Source organism: Ammodytes marinus, assembly GCF_949987685.1.
Source record: "Ammodytes marinus genome assembly, chromosome: 15".
In the NCBI taxonomy this organism is placed as follows: Eukaryota; Metazoa; Chordata; class Actinopteri; order Uranoscopiformes; family Ammodytidae; genus Ammodytes; species Ammodytes marinus.
The window spans coordinates 4,062,870-4,076,175 of record NC_137219.1 but is presented as its reverse complement, the minus strand read 5'-3'; the positions used below and the strand labels follow the sequence as shown (position 1 = coordinate 4,076,175).

The window sequence follows — 13,306 nt, the reverse complement described above, 5'->3', positions numbered from 1 at the left end:
CTTCTGTTAGAACTCAACTCAAACTGAAAGCCCGCTAATACTAGTGGGTCTTGAGCAAGGACTTGAGAAAGAGTTCTTATTTGAAATGGTAAACTATTCCAAAGATTCACTCCACAGGGGGTTAGACAATGCAGTAAGCTCATTTAATTCCTTTTTATTCTTTATTTTGCACTTATACATAATAACCCAACGCCTTAGGGGCACATAACAAATGGATTTCCTTATGAGAGGGGGAAACAGCAACACAATTAATCAGCATAAAAACAAGGATTACTTTCTAGCTTGTGGGAAAAGTTCCTGTTTTAATGGATTCAACTTTCACAGGTTTTATTGGTTCAATTTAATGTCGAGCAGCAATGCACAGCGGGAAGAGAGAGAGAGAGAGAGAGAGAGAGAGAGAGAGAGAGAGTGAGAGTGTGTGTGTGTATGTGTGTGTGTGTGTGTGTGTGAGAGAAAGAAAGAGAGAGAGAGAGTGCGAGTGTGTGTGTGTGTGTGTGTGTGTGTGTGTGTGTGTGTGTGTGTGTGTGTGTGTGTGTGTGTGTGTGTGTGTGTGTGTGTGTGAGAGAAAGAAAGAGAGAGAGAGAGAGAGTGTGAGTGTGTTTGTGCGCGTGTGTGTGCATGCATGCGTGCCTGTGTATGTGTGTGAGTGAGAGCATGTGAGTGTGTGTGTGTGTGTGTGTGTCTTGGGGCGGGATACATTATTGATTTTATCTCTTGAATTATGAAAGCAAGAGGTGAGAGAAAGTGCAGAGGGGTCAAAGAGGCCTTTTATATTTGATCTGATGATGCAGACATGATGCCATTTAGTATTACAAAGAAATAGTAGCTAAAGTTTTAATGGGAGGTTATCAGTTGTGTAGAGAAAAAATATGTACGTGTTACAGAAGTTGTATTTGATTTTGGCATTTTCAAGCTTTATTAGACAGTACAGAGTTGAAATGGGGAGACGGAGAGAGAGAGACAGAGAGAGAGGGGGGGATGACCTGCAGAAAAGTTCCACGGGTCGGATTTGAACCCGCGACCACTGCAACGAAGGCCGGAGCCAATATGGTACACGCTCTATCCACTACACCACCGGACCGCCCCAAGATTTCACTTTATGAACATTCTTTCAATGAAACAATAAGTTATGACGTTTGAATGTGAGTGAAATGAGTCCATGGCCTGAGCTTCCTTCCCCTGTTATTGGACCAGAACAATAACATAAGCATAAACCGGAAATGCTTCTGAATGCATGGGAAATATTCTGGAAAGTATTTTGGCACACAGCAGATGCCTAGTTAGAAATTAAAAGATCGTACTGTTGATCTATTGAATGGCAGATGTTGTAGTGCTTTGGGAGGCAGTTCTTTTGATTTTGTTCATCTATAATAAAAACCTGCCTGGAATATAACATTTAAAAAGGTGCAGTGTGTAATATCGGCGTATTTAAGCGGTATCTAGTGGTGAGATTCTAGATTGCAACGCTCTCTTGCTTACCACTCATGTTTGGGATCATTTACAGACGCTACGGTGGCCTTCAAGGACAAGAAGCTATAGTCAGTAAAGATGGCATCATCCACCACTGCCTCAAGTCTTTCCACAATATCAAAGTGATGAGGTGAAGATGTATTTAGTTATTTATTCTATAGTACTTCTTCTTCATGGTCTTCCAACAGGTGCATTTCCCCAGGACGCCCACTATAACTTTAATATTGTGGGCTACTGTAGAAACATGACAGTGCTTCTATGTAGATATAAAAGGCTCATTCAGTTATAAAAAAATATATATATATTCAAGCGATTATACACTAATTAAAACATACTTATGAATATTATATTCCATTTCTACCAAGTCTGTTCTAAAAAACACCAATACATTTCTACACACTGTATCTTTAAAGGCCAAACTATTGCTATCAAGTCATTCCACCTCATAACAGAAACAGGATGTTAGCCACTGGGGGTATTTCCCTTAATGAACGTTATATAAAAACAATGCACAACTTTCCACGTGACGGTAAAAGGAAGTTGTGATTCACTGCGACAATCAAGGTCACTTCAACCATTTGTGTGTGCGCGTGCGTGTGTGTGTGTGTGTGTGTGTGTGTGTGTGTGTGTGTGTGTGTGTGTGTGTGTGTGTGTGTGTGTGTGTGTGTGTGTGTGTGTGTGTGTGTGTGTGTGTGTGTGTGTGTGTGTGTGTGTGTGTGTGTGTGTGTGTGTGTGTGTGTGTGTGTGTGTGTGTGTGTGTGTGTGTGTGTGTGTGTGTGTGTGTGTGTGTGTGTGTGTGTGTGTGTGTGTGTGTGTGTGTGTGTGTGTTTGTTTCGCTCTGTGGCTGAACAAAAATTCCCTATTGGCTAATATATGCTTCAACACAGACTCCAGTATCACTAAGCAAACAAAATTACCTTTGCACCTTGGTGGCATTTTCTATAAATAAAAACTAATGCTTCTATATCCCTCCCTCAAGGATGTCCTTTGTTATAGGCTATAATGCTTCTGTGAACAAGATATTAGATGCAAGAATGGCTTGACTGAACAGACATATGTCTCTTTGCACTGCTTGGTTGGTGTAGAAAATGAGTTCATTTAGACGAGAGTGCTACAGAATGTGCTATTGCTTGGCTAACAAACCATAACAGGGTAATAAAGGCTAGAAAAAAAAATGGCAGTCAGTTTTATCAACTCCCTTAGCTTTGGTAATTAGATTGTGAGCCGCGCTGAGCTGCTGATATAACTGCAGTTAAATCAAGCCGTTGTCTCTGCCTGTGTGGAGTGGTGCAAAGGAGCTGTTTAACAACTAATACAGTGGTTTAAAGGTGGAGTCAGCAATTCTGGAGAATGATTGTTTCAAAATCCATTTGTCAAAATGGATTTTGGTGGTGTAGTGGATAGAGTGTGTACCATATCAGCTCCAGACTTCGTTGCAGTGGTCGCGAGTTCGAATCCGACCTGTGGACCTTTACTGCAGGTCAACCCCCCCCTCTCTCTCTGTCACTCCATTTCAACTCAGTACTGTCTAACAAACCTTAAAAATGCCAAAAAACAAATAATCTTAAAATAAATTAAATTAAAAAAATAAAATGTCATCCCACCTTGCCATCCAGGCTTGCAGACACAGGCGTCTCCTTTGCATTGGCCTCTGTCAGGGTATCCACATCCAGCCAGACAGTACGGGATGTCACACGCCTCTCCCTTCCAGTTGTCTTCACAGTCACAGAACACTGAACCCGTGTTGTTTCCCACGTGACACTCACCTCGACCAGAACAGTTGTTGGGACAGGTGTTCACCCTAATGGGAGGGGGGGGAGGAAAGAGAGATAATTAGGATTTAAAAGGTGAAGTGAGCGATATAATATGTTAATAACTTGATATACGTGTTATATATACTCTATATTCATACTATAATCACTTATATAGTGTGCGCGCTTCATAACACAGGTCTCTCACTCACCCGCTCTGCATGTAATCGGGAAATTTTTTCGAGTATCCCACAACCTGATATCCAATCAGAAGAGAGAACGCTACAAACCGACACGTCTCGCTGCCGGTGTACGCACAGAGAGCGACAGAGGGGTGAATGTTTATGCGCCTACAATGGAGCAAGTTGGAGCAAGTTGGCCAAATAATTTCCTATGCAATAAATAAAGTTCTATATTTTCTTTTTATATTACCTTAAATCCTGTCTGAAATACTGACTCTGTACAGTATAAAACATCAGGATGGAACACGGCTTTCAACGGCTGAGTTACATTTGCTCATTGTCTTTTGTGTAAGTGATGCCTCCACTGTCTCCCTGTCATGAAGCAAAACTATGCAACACTTCTCCTCCTGACAGTGGAATGTGTCACTACTGGCTCACAGTCCTCTGATATCAGATGGTCAAACTCTTAAACACGTGTCACTCTATTCACAGATTGAAACCGCCTGGAGCAAGAGGCTGAGGTAACAGACAGACATACAGTCACACAGGAGACGATGGTAAAAACAATATATAAAAATTTGAGCTTCCCCACATCTTTCAACAGGTAATTGATGTTGTAAAATATGGTTGGAATTCAACAGATAGATTTTGAGGCAACAGTCACAAGTCACACCTCAAACCATCATCCCAGAGTCAACTAAAATACAAATACTGAATCTAAATACTGCTGGGCTTAGAGAAACATATACAAAGTGACAGTGTATCACATGTCTATTGCAAATAATCATCTATACATTTGTTAAGAAATCATAAAAAAAATACTTTTATTTGCTTCAAAATTATTACCTTTTGTATTCAGTAAAAAAAATATTTCTACTTAAAGCTGGGGTGGAGGATTTGGGGAGAAAATGGCAGTTTGGATAGAGATTCGAATCCAAATACCTCAACCGCTCCACTTGTTCTCTTTGGTCCCTCCCCTATGGTCCCGCCCTGACAAGCTCTACACCAACAAAGTCGTGCCAAAGTGAATGGACAGTCCCAACAGGCAATAAGAACAGAGAATCGGAGACTCGCTCTGATTGGTCAAAGTGTACAGCTCATGTTAATTTTGAACAATCAGAAATCACATACCCCAGCTTTAATTTCTAATGCAGCACGACTTTCCATGGACACAAATTAGTTGAATTCATCCTATTAAGAACTGTGGAGCTTAGTTAGTTACCCATTACCTAAGTACTAATTCCTAACTATATATGTTAAGCAAGCATGGGGTGTGCAGTCTATTCACACTATAAGAGTGACAGTCCAACAATGCAATGCACAAATAAATATAGAGACGGATGCAGCTGGGTGAAACTCTTATTGAGATCTGGGGAAAACAAAAACAAAGTAATAAATCTTGAGAAAAAACGATGTTTGCTTTCTCTGTCTCGCTAATGGAGGCAGTATTCCAGAGTCAAAGTGTGATTGATGCCCGCTGACACACACACACACACACACACACACACACACACACACACACACACACACACACACACACACACACACACACACACACACACACACACACACACACACACACACACACACACACACACACACACACACACACACACACACACACACACACACACACACACACACACACACACACACACACACACACACACACACACACACACACACACACACACACACACACACAATGCTCCCTTCTTGTTAGTCAACAGGAAAAAGTACATTGATTTTTTTTGGTTCAATACTAAATGAGCTATGACTGAGCAGTGTACAGTAAATACAGTATACACTCGGAATGTAGTGTGGAATCGGGACATAGCAACAGACTCCATGGCAACAATGTACTGTAGCTACTGCCATAGTAAATGTCATTATGTTATTATTATACCAATAGATAACACTGACATTTATAGTGGATTGGAATCACGTGGACACACACACACACACACACACACACACACACACACACACACACACACACACACACACACACACACACACACACACACACACACACACACACACACACACACACACACACACACACACACACACACACACACACACACACACACACACACACACACACACACACACACACACACACACACACACACACACACACACACACACACACACACACACACACACACACACACACTCTGAGAATAAATTGATGTCTGTATAAAACACACTTACTAGGTCACAAGAAAATAACTAGCCTCAATATTTAAATAGTGTACATGGTGACATGTTCTGTTTTGTTTGTGTCTTGTTACTGTAAAAATCGAAAAATAAAAATAATTTAAAATATGAATTATTGTTTTGAACATATGAAAAATAGAGTATAATGCCAGATGTATCCTTAACCATGTCTAACACTGCAAACTGCATAACGTGCTTTAAGAGATCCAGAATAAGCAAGTCAAATTGAAAAGTTTCGTTTTTTAAGACGTTATATTCCAAAGTACGAGAAAAGGAAATGAGTGATGTAAGTTTTTTTTTCTCGTCCTGAAGAATAACGAGACAGACAGACAGACAGACAGACAGACAGACAGACAGACAGACAGACAGGCAGACAGACAGACGCGACAAAGAGCCCTCATCATTGTTCCATGTCCCTATGGCAGCCTGATGGTTTTGATGTGCCCCCCCCTTTACCACACACCAAAAAGACCTAGGGGCCCGCGGGGCACTATACGCTTTCATCCCAACTCTGTTCCTATTCCAAACTTCACTCCAGTCTCTATGGTGACCGTGCCACTGAATCGCAGGGTGTCCCAGTCCCATTGTGTGCTCTGCAGATGTGTTGGGAGAAAGGGACAGACTGGCTTTGGCACTTGTTTTTTTTAAGAATACTTTTTTTTTCTTTTCATGCCAGTCGAAGCAGCAGCCAGTTTTGGAGATAATGATTGAATGACATTCTTGGGCCGTTTCTGAGTGATGCTAAGGTTTGGTTTGATCTATTTATCTGTAGGGAATGGTTGGTTTCTCACACGGATATAGGGATGTTTTTTTTTTTACAGTTTTGGGAGAAGTGTGCGGAGATGTTTTGTGTATAAACATGGGAATTAAAAAGGTGGAGTCAGTGATTCTGGAGAACGCTTGTTGTCAAAATCACCTTTAGTCAAAATCAGTGAATATCTACTCACAATCAACCACCTGTCTGTACTGTGTGTGCGCTGAAAAAACCTAGTGTTGTTAATACACAGCTTAGGCTCTGTAAAATGGTATGTTGCTAGCTAAGGTGGGCCACCCTTTGTTTACATACAAGTTTACAGAGCCTAGTCTGTGTATTAACTCTAAGATTTATTTTCAGTGCACACACACACACACACACACACACACACACACACACACACACACACACACACACACACACACACACACACACACACACACACACACACACACACACACACACACACACACACACACACACACACACACACACACACACACACACACACACACACACACACACACACACACACACACACACACACACACACACACACACACACACACACACACACACACACACACACAGTACAAACAGGTTGTGGATCGTGAGGACATATTCCCTTGATTTTGACAACAAGCGTTCTCAAGAATCACTGACTCCACCTTTAATAGGTTTCCTGTTAAGTATAGATATGTGAGCTAGCAATTTTGGCTGCAAACATATCCGACTGCTCTCTGAAAAGTTGATTTCATGCTACAGATAGAAACTAAAGGCATTGACAGCTCACAAGAGAATACACTTTGGGGCGCTCCGGTGGTGTAGTGGATAGAGCGCGTACCATATCGGCTCCGGCCTTCGTTGCAGTGGTCGCGGGTTCAAATCTGACCCGTGGACCTTTACTGCAGGTCATCCCCTCCTCTCTCTCTCTCTCTGTCTCCCCATTTAAACTCTGTACTGTCTAATAAAGCTTGAAAATAGCAAAAAATAATCTTAAAAAAAAAGAGAATACACTTTGGAAATCACAGCACATGGGTGGAGTGAGGCTGTAATATAAGATGGTCAACAGCTGGACAGCAAGGCGTAGCCGCGACTGTGGGCCCACAAGTCACTAATTATCTCATTCCGTCATAGGTGACACTGTATTTTTCCGATTACAAACTCCTCTGTGCCTCTGTTCTTAGCTACCAATTAAAATATGGCTTGAGCTAGTTTTTAAAAAGGATCTTGACTGTATATATTACATTCTGGCCTCCACATAGTATGTATTAGCATTTATTTTATGATTCAGTTCAGTTTATTGGTTCAAATTATTTATATTTGATTGTGTGTATATTTTTAAGTTTGCCACTAGCATGATTGCAGTGTGACGTCCGTAGCATAATAACAGCATACTAACACTGGACCCACAAATGATAGGATTAGGTTCATAAGTACCAGACTAAACAGAGTCATTACTAGGCTGTGACCTAAATGGGTCAACTCAATGCATTGTACACTGAAAACTGGAGTGTGTCAGGACTTTTCTTGCTCAAAGCTAAAGTGCTTATCGTGAAGGGAAGTAAAAGAAAGGCCAAACTAATTCAGATGTAATCTATTTAAACCTGCAGTGTGTAGAATTTTGGGTTTTATTTCCTAGCAGATTTTGTAGAAAGTAATTATAATATCCATAAATGCGTTTAATTTAGTGCATAATAGCTGAACATTTTTTTAGATGTTTTTTTTTTCCTCAGAAAGGGTCTCATATATGTCCATATTTCTGCATATCTTGGACCAAGGCCTAGTGCCGCCATCTTGAAAGTGTCATAGTTGGAATGTCAGCAGGTGCATTGTTTAAAATTTAGAATTGTTCTTGTCCTTGAAGGCCACTGTAGCTTCTGTTATTATTCGAAAGGGTTGGGGTTATGATGATATCATATTACACACTGCACCTTTAATATCAAAGTGTGAAATTCAACCACTCTTGACTTATTGTCAAAAGTAAATACTACAATAACATAATATAGTCGATTCTTTTTGCAAACCATCCTTTTAGTTGAATTATCCTAATCAACACGTTTTCACTATACAAACACAAATTCCCAAACTCTGAGTTATTCAGTTATTCATTTCCCACTTATTTGGCCTTTATTTTCCTCCGTAGCACCATCCCATTAAAAGTAAATATGTCTAACTGCAAGTCACCATACTGTCTGACTGTGTGAGATGATGGTGTCATGATGCAACTGAAACCAACTGGAGCAAACCGACATGATCCTCTAAACACTGTCAACCTGCTCTGACAGCACACACACACACACACACACACACACACACACACACACACACACACACACACACACACACACACACACACACACACACACACACACACACACACACACACACACACACACACACACACACACACACACACACACACACACACACACACACACACACACACACACACACACACACACACACACACACACACACACACACACACAGTCTGAATCATGGAGAGAGTCATAGCGCTGTGTGTGTGTCATAATGTCCCCGTGAATGGTGTGAAGTGGGCCCTTCACCTAAATACACCCCAACAGCCGGTGAAAAACGTACTCACTGGTTAAATGTCAAACTATTCGTCATTCAGCAAGATGCTTCCATGCAGTGACTGATATGATCTCGTGTGTGTGTGTGTGTGTGTGTGTGTGTGTGTGTGTGTGTGTGTGTGTGTGTGTGTGTGTGTGTGTGTGTGTGTGTGTGTGTGTGTGTGTGTGTGTGCAGGATTATGAGCAATTTGATGTGAGGAAGCTGTTAACCCAGCTAAGATTTCAAAATAAAACCTGAGAATATAATTAAAAAAAAACTCAATTGACCATATTTCATACAGTATTCATATTTCAGTTGGAGCATCAACCTTAACATTTACTTTCAAGCTTTCAGAAGATTTATTTGATCACATTCTAGAGATGGATCGCACACTTAACTTGAAAATGGAACCAACAAAATATGTACCACAATTTCTCTGTATTTCATATGTAATTTTTTAGATACAAAAAAAATACACAAACTTGTAAAATAGACTATACACATGTCATAATGCGTTTCTCTTACCTGTATGAATAGACTGTTATAATGTTATATGTTATAATGCCTTTCTCTCACCTGTAGGAGATGTTAAAGCCGGTCAGGTTGTAGGCAGCGTCACTGAAGAAATGCAGCAGAGCAAAGCCCGACTGAGACACCACTTCAGGGACCGTCTCGTTACCATAGCTCTCAGGGACTATCAGACCACTGCAATAGGGACACACAGGAGACAGATAGTGAAATGTTATTGTAATGTATAATGTTTATCATATGAAACACTACAGTCCAATGCATTGAAAGCAACAGTCTTTGCTTATTTGAATAACAATGTGAAGGTTTAGTAACAGTTTTGTCAATCATACTTGTTGTGTTGAATACTTGAACTAACATATATAACAAAATTGGGAAAAGTAGAGGCAGATTTTCACTTCATGAGATCCAGCCCACACCAAGCACAACTGCCGGGCTTTCAAGCTGAAGTGCAATATGTTTTATTTGAATTTCATCAAGTAAACACTTGAGGCTGGACTCAGAAAGGGGCAAAGTCCTACTGTTAAAATGCCCAGTTTCCCAGCAGAATTAAACATATCTAAAGCCAATTCAAAATCTAGTTGTTGTCTGTATGTTCAGGTTTTTCTTTACATGCCAACTCTACAGGTTGTGAAGTAACGGTGGTGATGTCTATTTTTAATAGACAGTCTATGGTCCAACCAGAGGATTTATGTACGTCGAAACACACACACACACACACAGCAGACAGACGTACCTGAAGGCAGCGAGCAGAGGGGCGTAGATGGAGTCTCCGTCATAAACGTAAAGGTGATCCCAACTGCACTCAGTGGCAAAGTGGTTGAACCGCAATCTCAGTATGGTGTTAGGCCTGGAAAACACACACACACACACACACACACACACACACACACACACACACACACACACACACACACACACACACACACACACACACACACACACACACACACACACACACACACACACACACACACACACACACACACACACACACACACACACACACACACACACACACACACACACACACACACACACACACACACACACACACACACACACACACACACACACACACACACACACACACACACACACACACACCATTAGAACTGGTCACCTCAGAATAAACCCATTTATCAAAAATCCTCATGTGTCGAATGCATTGATAAATACAAAACCATAATTCTTTCGACTTCAATAGAAATTGTAGAGAACTTGTGACCCGGTGGCTACGCTTGCTGCCAGTTGGTAAAACAAGCCCACTACTATAACCCACTGACTGGCTCCTTCCAGCCCTAATTATCTGCGGTTGAGATTTGGGGGAACTTTTTTTTTTAAGAACATTTTTCCAACTGCTTCAACTCTGAGAAAGACAGAAATAAACTAGACACACAGGACATGGACACACAGGCTTTTTCTTTGGGACAATTCAAAACGCTGCGCCACATTTAACGGTACATTATCTGGGAATATTTGGCAGCGTTAACCATCTTCAAATCAACAAAAAAATCTTATTTCATATTAAAAGTTTTACAAAAGTGTGTGAAATATTAAAAAAAAAAAAATTAAATTGTATTATGTAACCTACTCTATGTAAAAATTTAATATATGTAAAGCTACTATGCTTATTCATAACCGTCGGAGAAACTGGAGGATTTGCCACTTTACTGCCTAGATGTCCAACTTATTGAAAGCTGTAAAACATAAAAGCTCTAGTGCGTAACTTCTGTTGCTGCCATACTGAGAAATACAGAGAGAATTGTGTTAAGCTGACTTAATCAACTTTCTGTCAACTCGTTTGGCTATTGCTTGAATGTAACCGACATTCATTCACAAGAAAAAGATATGCACTGTAACTTTAACATCACATGTTGAGTAAGACTTGTTTCCATCTCTAACAAAACCTTCATATCCAACTCATTCACACTCACTCTCACCAGAGCAGCACACAGGTTTTGAAAGTAACCGGTTGACGAGCTGAAGAGGTTGACTGTAAATGAGATCCTTAAAAATCATCTCCGAGGGGGCGCCTTTAGCTCAGTTGGTAAGGCGTCCCCCCCCCCATGGGCCTCGGCCAGCAACAGACCCGGGTTCGATTCCAGCCCGCGGTCGTTCTCTGCATGTCACTCCCCTCTCTGCCCCATTTCAACTCTGTCTCTACACTATCAATAAAAGCATAAAAATGCCAAAATATATAAAAAAAATAAAAAAAAAAATCATCTCCGCTCTATATTTGAACAACATCCACACATTTAATTTGAAAAACGGGGAGGGAAGAACAACATTTTTTTGTCCATTTCGCCCTGAGACATTTAGAGGGAATGTTATGAATAGCCATCCATTTCTTTTCACATTTTGATTTGTGACGCGGTATCTCCTTCCTCTTTCCTGGCTGCAGCCCCAACATTTAATTGGAAAGAATCTTGTGACCAGAAAATATTTACAAAAAAAATTTGAAAAAGTGATTTGGAAGACCTAACAAAGAAATGCTCTATTTACCTCTCGTGGCCCTATGAGTAAGGAAGCCGCAGACACAAGCACATCCGTTTGTAACTGCACTGCACTGCCTTCCAGTATTCTAAAGTCATTTCAGGTCACTGTAAACGGGTTTAACTCAGGGCAAACTCACACAAGGCTTTCCTACTGTGCCCAAATACTTTTAGCCCCCTCAAGTCTAGTTCGTTTGACCAGTGTGAATGCTCCGTAGGTACACTTCCTTGGCCCTGGCACAGTTAGAAGAGGATTGCTTAAGAACGGTACGGATACTAATGTACAGGCACACTTATAGAAGGTGATCCTGACGTCAAATTATATGAGACTGCTCCCCGCAACCCAATACGTCCATTCACGCAACGGAAAAAATGTCGGCTTTCGTTGGTCTGATGTGGAATGATTGCTGACGATTTGGCCCGATGAAAATATTCAAAAACAATCGGATACAAAAACGTGCGTATTAAGTCGTGGTGACTTATTGGCAAGAGGCAATCTTAAAGGTGCAGCCAGTCATTCTGGAGAACGCTTGTTGACAAAATCACTTTTTTGTCTATCTGTGAATATCTCCTCACGATCCGCTACCTGTCTGTGTGTGTGTGTGTGTGTGTGTGTGTGTGTGTGTGTGTGTGTGTGTGTGTGTGTGTGCCATGAAAAAGAAATCTGGTGGTAATACACAGCCTAGGCTCTGTAAACTGGCAAGTGAACAAATGGTATGTTAGCAAAGGAGTCCACCATAGCTAGCAACATACCTGTTACATTCCCTACTTTACAGAGCCTGGGCTGTGTAGTAGTAGTAACGCTGGATTATTTTTTTTACGGCGCACACACAGTACAGACAGGTAACGGATCTCAACTGGCGATGTATTGGCAATTAATCGTGTGAGTGTGCCCAAACTTAACTGCGGAAAGAGCTCACAAAAGCCCTTTAAAGTATTCTTGTCATATGGTGCTTGTGTCACTAGCTTAACAGGGGTCTGAGGTCTTCAAAGCAGCATATTAAAGGGCCATTAGTATGCACTGTGCACTGGGAGTGTTTGACGGGTGAGTGAGCCGCTGATTACAGAAGCAATACAGGAACGGTCTGGATCAAAAGTTCAAATACTCAGTAATATCTACACGTCCAGATGAAGGGAACATGATTGTGACCACCTGAGCCCCCATACCAAATCAGTGAGTGAGTGAGTGAGTGAGTGAGTGAGTGAGTGAGTGAGTGAGTGAGTGAGTGAGTGAGTGAGTGAGTGAGTGAGTGAGTGAGTGAGTGAGTGAGTGAGTGAGTGAGTGAGTGAGTGAGTGAGTGAGTGAGTGAGTGAGTGAGTGAGTCA

General features: G+C 41.2%; 1 protein-coding gene across 1 annotated transcript in view; it reads right to left on the bottom strand.

Moving 5' to 3' along the window:
- The window catches only part of atrn (attractin), a 152,411-nt gene that overhangs the window by 122,703 nt on the left and 16,402 nt on the right, over positions 1-13,306 (bottom strand). The window contains exons 3-5 of the mRNA XM_080042204.1: positions 10,222-10,335; positions 9,534-9,662; positions 3,075-3,271 (exon numbers count right to left, since the gene is read on the bottom strand). Coding sequence (XP_079898330.1) covers positions 3,075-3,271; positions 9,534-9,662; positions 10,222-10,335 — 440 coding nt within the window. The remainder of the gene's footprint in view (positions 1-3,074; positions 3,272-9,533; positions 9,663-10,221; positions 10,336-13,306) is intronic.